We start from the raw sequence: 7,066 nt of genomic DNA, 5'->3' as shown, positions 1-7,066 counted from the left end.
TCTTTCCCTTTCCATTTATATATTACAGAACTTTTTATGAGATGTGTACAGTTTTTATGAAATTTTTTAATTTAACATCTTATATAGCCAACTTATATATCATTTTAGACAAATGTGATATTTATGCCTTTTGTTTTCAGTGCCTTTTTCTCTTCTCATTTTATTTTCCTAATCCATCAAAAACAAAATTAATAATCTACAGTGTGTTCCTTAAATATTTCTGTGGTTACATGATTCTATGCATACATATATACATATTCGTACATATTTGTACATATACATGCAAGTGTTATTAATTTTGTTATTGCTGGTTTTACAAGAATGAGATAATATCATACACATTATTCTTATTTTCACCCCAAAAACCCCCATGGAAATCCTGTATATTCATCTAGTGTAAGTCTAATTCATAATTTTAAATCACTGCATAATATTCCGCAGGGTAAATACACCAAATGTGTTCAGGGATTTCACTACTGATTGAGCATTGACTTTGTCTAGTTTTTAGCCTCAAAAAACAATAACATAGGAAGCATTCTTTTATTTATGTCTTTATATATTAGTGCTCTCATTCCTGTGGGATAGATTCTCAGAAAGTGAATTTCATAGAAGGAAATGTGTATTTTGAATTTTAAAACAGGATGCTAGATTCTTTTAATTTTTCTAGAAGCAATGAACAAGAAACAGCAAAAGATACTATAAACTCTTCTAAAATTTTTGCCAGTCTAATGAGCATAAACTAATATTCCTTAATTAATTTACATAGCAAAATCAAATCCCTTATACTTAGAAAAGTTCAACTCATACTAAGAAAAGTTTATCTTTCCTAATAAAGTGCTATTTAAATTTCTCAAATGATATGTTACTGAAAGTTTCTAAGCTATTTGCCATTCTAGAGGGTTTTCTAATAGATAAGAGCTATGTACTTCATAGGCCCTGTATTAGAACTAACTATAGGTAGCCCTAGGATGGCTATACAATGAAAAGGATTCTAAAAACATAAAGTTCAAAAATCTCCCTCTTGGCGAGTGTGGCCAAAAGTAGCACTTCAATGTTAAAACAATCATTTCAATGGATACAATATGACAGGCTCTAAGAATATAAAGATCTTAATAATCTTTCCAGTGTGGCAGTGTACGGGATTCACAACGTTAAGCAAGGTGGGTATTTGACCAACAGGTCAGTGTGTTCAGTGCTGGCAGTACATGGTTTGCATGTAAAAGATTATGAAAATAAGAAAAATAAAAAATTTTAATTCCCTGACATATAGCATCAAAAAGAATAAAATACTCAAGAACAAATTTAATTTAGGAAGCAAAGAACTTATATGCTGAAAACTACAAAATGTTGCTGAAAGAAATTAAAGACACACCAATGAAAAGAAAAAAACATCCTGTGTTCAAGGACTGTTAAGACGTAATGTTATTAAGATGTCAATAACACCCAAAGCAATCTACAGATTCAATGTAGTCTCCATCAAAATCCCAATGATGTTTTTGTAGAAATAGAAAAATCCATCCTAAAATTCACATGGAATCTCAAGGGACTCCAAATAGCCAAAACAATCTTGAAAAAGAACAAATTTGGAGGTCTCACACTTCCTAATTTCAAAACTTACTACAAAGCTACAATAATCAAAACAGTGTGCTACTGGCATAGAGACAGAGATATAGACCAATATAATAGAGAGCCCAGAAATAAAAATCCTCACTGTAGGGACTTCCCTGGTGGTCCAGTGGTAAAGAATCCGCCTTACAGTGCAGGGGATGCAGGTTCAAGCCCTGGTCCAGGAAGATCCCACATGCCGTGAGGCAACTAAGCCAGCATGCCACAACTACTGAGCTAGAGCGCCTCAATGAGAGGTCCCACGTGCCTCAAACTACAGAGCCCACACGCTCTGGAGCCCGTGCTCCACAACTACAGAGCCCATGTGCCCTGGAGCCCGCATGCCACAACTAGAGAGAGAAAACCCATAGGCCACAACTAGAGAGAAGCCCGTGCACCACAACAAAGACCTGACACAGACAAAAAAATAAATTAAATAAATAAATATTTTTAAAAATCCTCACTGTATGATCAATTGATTTTTTTGAATTTATTTTTTTATACAACAGGTTCTTATTAGTTATCCATTTTATACATATTAGTGTATATATGTCAATCCCAATCTCCCAACTCATCACACTCCCACCCCGCCTCCCCCCCCACACCATCAACTGATTTTTGACAATGGTGCCAGGACAGTTCAATGGGGGAGAGAACAGTTTTCTCAGCAAATGGTGCTGGGAAAACTAGATAATACACATGCAAAAGAATGAAGCTGGACTTTCAACTTTTCATTAAGTTTGAAAATTTCTAAAATTAATTAAAAACATTCTTGATCAAGAGGTAAAAAGTCTATTTTAATAAAACTAGTGGATTGGTGATAAAGGCCTAAAGTAAATCTGTGGCAGTAGGGCTCAATATTTAATGACCAGCTATATATGAAATGGGAAAATCTAGAAGAATCTAAAAGGACTCTTAAATTTGTAGCTGATCAAATAGATTCCATTCAATGTGTCAGGGAATGGCAATCAGTTCATGAATCTGAGGCATCTGTAGAATAATTTGGAAAAGAAGTCTAGAAGGTAGAAAGATATATAAGTGTGATGTTACAGAGAAGTCTGGTTTGGATATATAGACTTGAAAGTTGTTGTGGAAATTGTGTGTCCTCTCCCTATCCCCCCACCCTCTCCCACCCCACCCAAAATCAGATTTTGACACCCTAATCTCCAGTACCTCAAAATGTGACTATATTGGGGCTGGATCTTTAAAGAGGTAATTAAGTTAAAACAAGGTCATCGGGTTGGGCCCTACTCCATTATGAATGGCATTCTTATACAAAGAGATTAGAACACAGACAGGTAACCATGTAAAGACACAGAAAGACAATAATCTATTAGCCAAGGAGAGAGGCCTCAGAAGAAACCAACCCTGCCAACATCTTGATCTTGGACTTCTAGCCTCCAGAATTGTGAAGGAAAAAAAAATCTTCTGTTAAGCAACTCAGTCATGCTACTTTGTTATGGCAGCACTAGCAAACTAATATAGAAGTCATTAATACAGATATAACCCATAAAAACAGGAGCAGAAAATACAATGTTGAAATAGCATATAGAATAAGAAGCAAAAATCGCTGAACACAGTCAACTGGAGAACACCAACATTTTAATAGCAGAGTATGAGCAGTCTCTGAGATGCCCAATATAATGCTAGAGGAGGCAATAAGATAAACAGTTGAATGCAAATTAAAATCAAAATTGCATACACATACCTATCTGATGTGCTGAAATTTAAAAAACTACAAGGTGAGGACTTCGCTGGTGGTGCAGTGGTTAAGAATCCGCCTGCCAATGCAGGGGACACGGGTTCGAGCTCTGGTCCAGGAAGATCCCAACATGCCACAGAGCAACTAAGCCCGTGCGCCACAACTACTGAGCCTGCATGCTGCAACTACTGAAGCCTGTGCACCTAGAGCCTGAGCTCGGCAAAAAGAGAAGCCACCGTAATGAAAAGTCAGCACACTGCAACAAAGAGTAGCCCCCGCTCACTGCAACGAAGAGTAGCCCCCACTCACTGAAACTAAAAAAAGCCCACACGCAGCAACGAAGACCCAATGCAGCCAAAAAAAAAAAAAAAAAAGACTAGGTGGTAGTGAAGACACAAAACAATGGTGGACATTGGCATGAATATAGTAGTTTAAAACAAGAATGCAGATAAAATTGGGAAGAGAATGAGGAGAAAAGAATCCCAATAACTGGGATAGAGAATGGAAAGTAAACTAAGAAGGGATGGGGGGGACCTAAAAGAAAGAGGACAGAGGGGCAAGAGAAAGCAGAAGGGAGACGTAAATGAAAAAAGAGGGTACAATCCATATATAAGACCAAATACAGACATACATACCACATAAAGGAATGTAGGCTTTAATAATAGAAAAATATCTCCTAGTTGGGTATTATAAGTACAGATTTTTAAGACTTTTTTTTTTTTTTTTTTTTTAAATTATTTGGCTGCACCGGGTATTGTGGCACGAGGGATCTTCATAGCAGGATGCAGGATCTTTAGATGAGGCATTCAGGATCTTTAGTTGCAGCATGCGGGATCTAGTTCCCTGACTAGAGATTGAACCTGGGACCCCTGCATTGGGAGTGTGGCTCTTAACCACTGGAACAGCAGGGAAGTCCCTTTTAAGCCATTTTCTATTGCTCGACCAAAGGCAAAAATATAGTTGGCCTCAGTTGGACAAGTCAAAAGGCAACATAAAATCTACGTGGCCCTTATGTAAGTAAGTATCTAAAATAATTTCTCTCTTCCACTAGGTAAGTTTCATTCATTAAGAAACAATTTACAGTTTCTACTGAGCATATAAAACAGTGTCTCCGCCTGCCGATGCAGGGGACATGCGTTCGTGCCCCGGTCCGGGAAGATCCCACATGCCACGGAGCAGCTGGGCCCATGAGCCATGGCCGCTGAGCCTGCGCGTCCGGAGCCTGTGCTCCGCAACGAGAGAGGCCACAGCAGTGAGGGGCCCGCGTACCGCAAAAAAAAAAAAAAAAGTGTCTATGATGATACAATGATGGCTGTAATAAAATCTCCATAATCAAGATTACTATATTCTAATGTGCAAAAAAAAAAAAAAAAAAAAGTGTCTATGATGATACAATGATGGCTGTAATAAAATCTCCATAATCAAGATTACTATATTCTAATGTGAGACAGAAACGTTCATCTATAATAATAATGAAGTATGAAATAATGTGTGTAAAAAAAGAAAAATAACGTGACTTCCTAATAGCAATGGAAATTATTAGGCAATTTCAAGAGGGTAAATGGACCTTGAATTCTTCTTGTGAACATTAAATTAATTCACCATTAATTTGTTTACAAAAATATAAGCCTAAAAATAAGAATCTTACTTTCAGGAGTTTCTTTCTGCCATTGACTGAGTTCAGCAGTCAAACATTTCACTTGCATAATTAATAATGACAGCTATTTAAAAAAAAAGAACAAGAGAATAAAACAAAGTCATTTCTTATGGAATATTCATATTTATTCATAGACGAAAGTGTGTTAATACTTTAACACAAGTTCCTAACATAAATGGTTAACACAATAGCAATCTAAACTATAAAAAATTATCACTCCTAACAGAATTTTCCTTTAAATGGCTTATAAATTGCCATTACACCAGCAATACAGTTTTAAAAATGATCAATTCTAACTTCACCATTCAACCTAAAAAAACCTAAGTACATTAAGTTTATTCCCTAAATTAATATTCTTTTAAAAAAAGAATGTTATTTCTTGCCAACATTTTTAAAACAAATTTGCTTTAAATATGCTTTTTTTTTCCTTTCTATGCACTTTCAGAAAAATTGCAAGTATGTTTAGCTGAGCAGTTAAAAATAAGTTTAAATATCAATACATATATAAAGACAATTATAAAATGAGACTGGTTCCATAAATCACATATAAAAACCAGTTTTACTACACAATAGTTTGTAAACTGTGTACCCCTTTAGCCAAAAATAAATTAGGATAAATGTTTCTAATATTAGGTGATTCCAATCATTGTAAATTTGATAATTATAAATCTGTGTGATAAATCTGTTGCCTGATTAGACCATAAAATTAAAACTGATGCATGCTTAAATTTCAGAACATTTTTTATCTCCTCTATATAATTTTTATACATAGACAAACAAATCAAAAATTCACATTTCAAAAATGCAATAGGTATTCCTGTAATATTTATACTAAAAGGACACCAAGTACTCTTTTTTAACAAATTTTTATGATGCAGAGCGGGGAGCTCAAAGACCCTGCTCTGGATCATAACACTGGCTGTTGAACAGTCAGAGAAAAAAACCCTAGTCTCTTTGAAAGATTTATATAATTATATAAAAATGCATTTGCAGGTATTAAAATTTTTACCAAAAAAGAGTTTAACATTATTTTCTTAGAGATAATTAAATAAGAATGTAAAAAAGTTTTCTGTGAACTATACAGTGATTTATAAATGTTAATTATTATTATTATTACTAGAAAAGGATAACAAATACTTAAAAAGCACTATTTAAACTAGGCAAACCTATCATAATGATAAGGTATCTATATCACTTTTCCTGAACATATTAGACTGAAATATATAAAATTAGTGATACTTATTTTTGAACCTATTAAAAAACTGTAATTTAACCTCATACTATACTGATGAAACTCAGCTCTTTACCTTCTAAAGCCCAGCTAAAGCAAACACCCAAATTATTTCTGATACTGATATAAAATTAAACCCTTTCTGAAAAATAATAACAGTAGTATTTCTAAAGTGATTTAAACACACATATTTGAGAAATCCTGCCATCTTCTCGTTTAAATATCTAACCTCTTGCTTTGGAAAATGGATTGAGCTTTAATATTGAAGTTTTGAAGTTAACAGATATGTCAAAAAGAGTTAACAAAGCAAGCCTGAAAGCCTTAAAGGCCTGCTTGGAAGGTTGGCCCTTGGCTGGCATCTGGCTTCAGAAGGTTCCCACCAACCTAACTCACAAGAGTGGCTCTCTGTGCCTGAAGTGTGAGAAAATACAATTTATGCTAAACACCTGCTTTCCTCCTGAGAGTCTGGTATTTTGATAACTGCTAGGCAAGGGGTGCCTATGTGACTACCCCCCACAAAAAACTTTGGGCTCTGAGTCTCTAATGAGGTTCCCTGGTAGACAACATTTCACACTCATTGTCACAACTCATTGGGGTAATTAAGCACGTCCTGTGTGACTCCACTGGGAAAGGCTCCTGAAAGCTTGTGCCTGGTTTCCTCTGAACTTCAACCCATGCTTCTTTTCCCTTTGCTGATTTTACCCTTTATCATTTCAGTGCAATAAATCCCGGCCATGAGTATGACTATGAGTACTGTGAGTGTTCCTAGAGAATCATCAAACCTGGGAGGAATATTAGGAATCTCTAACAAAATAGGAAAAGACATTTTGTGGATTTTTTACATAATGTTTTTTTTTTTTTTTTTTCTTTT

The 7,066-nt window shown here is 35.1% G+C and overlaps 1 protein-coding gene across 1 annotated transcript in view; it reads right to left on the bottom strand.

Annotated features, from left to right (window-relative positions):
* The window catches only part of CENPK (centromere protein K), a 32,002-nt gene that overhangs the window by 17,606 nt on the left and 7,330 nt on the right, over positions 1 to 7,066 (bottom strand). Inside the window, exon 3 of the mRNA XM_007457111.1 lies at positions 4,956 to 5,028. Coding sequence (XP_007457173.1) covers positions 4,956 to 5,013 — 58 coding nt within the window. The 5' untranslated portion in view covers positions 5,014 to 5,028. The remainder of the gene's footprint in view (positions 1 to 4,955; positions 5,029 to 7,066) is intronic.

This window comes from Lipotes vexillifer, unplaced genomic scaffold (assembly GCF_000442215.2).
Source record: "Lipotes vexillifer unplaced genomic scaffold, Lipotes_vexillifer_v1.1 scaffold241, whole genome shotgun sequence".
In the NCBI taxonomy this organism is placed as follows: Eukaryota; Metazoa; Chordata; class Mammalia; order Artiodactyla; family Lipotidae; genus Lipotes; species Lipotes vexillifer.
Note: the sequence above shows the minus strand (reverse complement) of the source record. Positions and strands in the feature narration are given on the sequence as shown.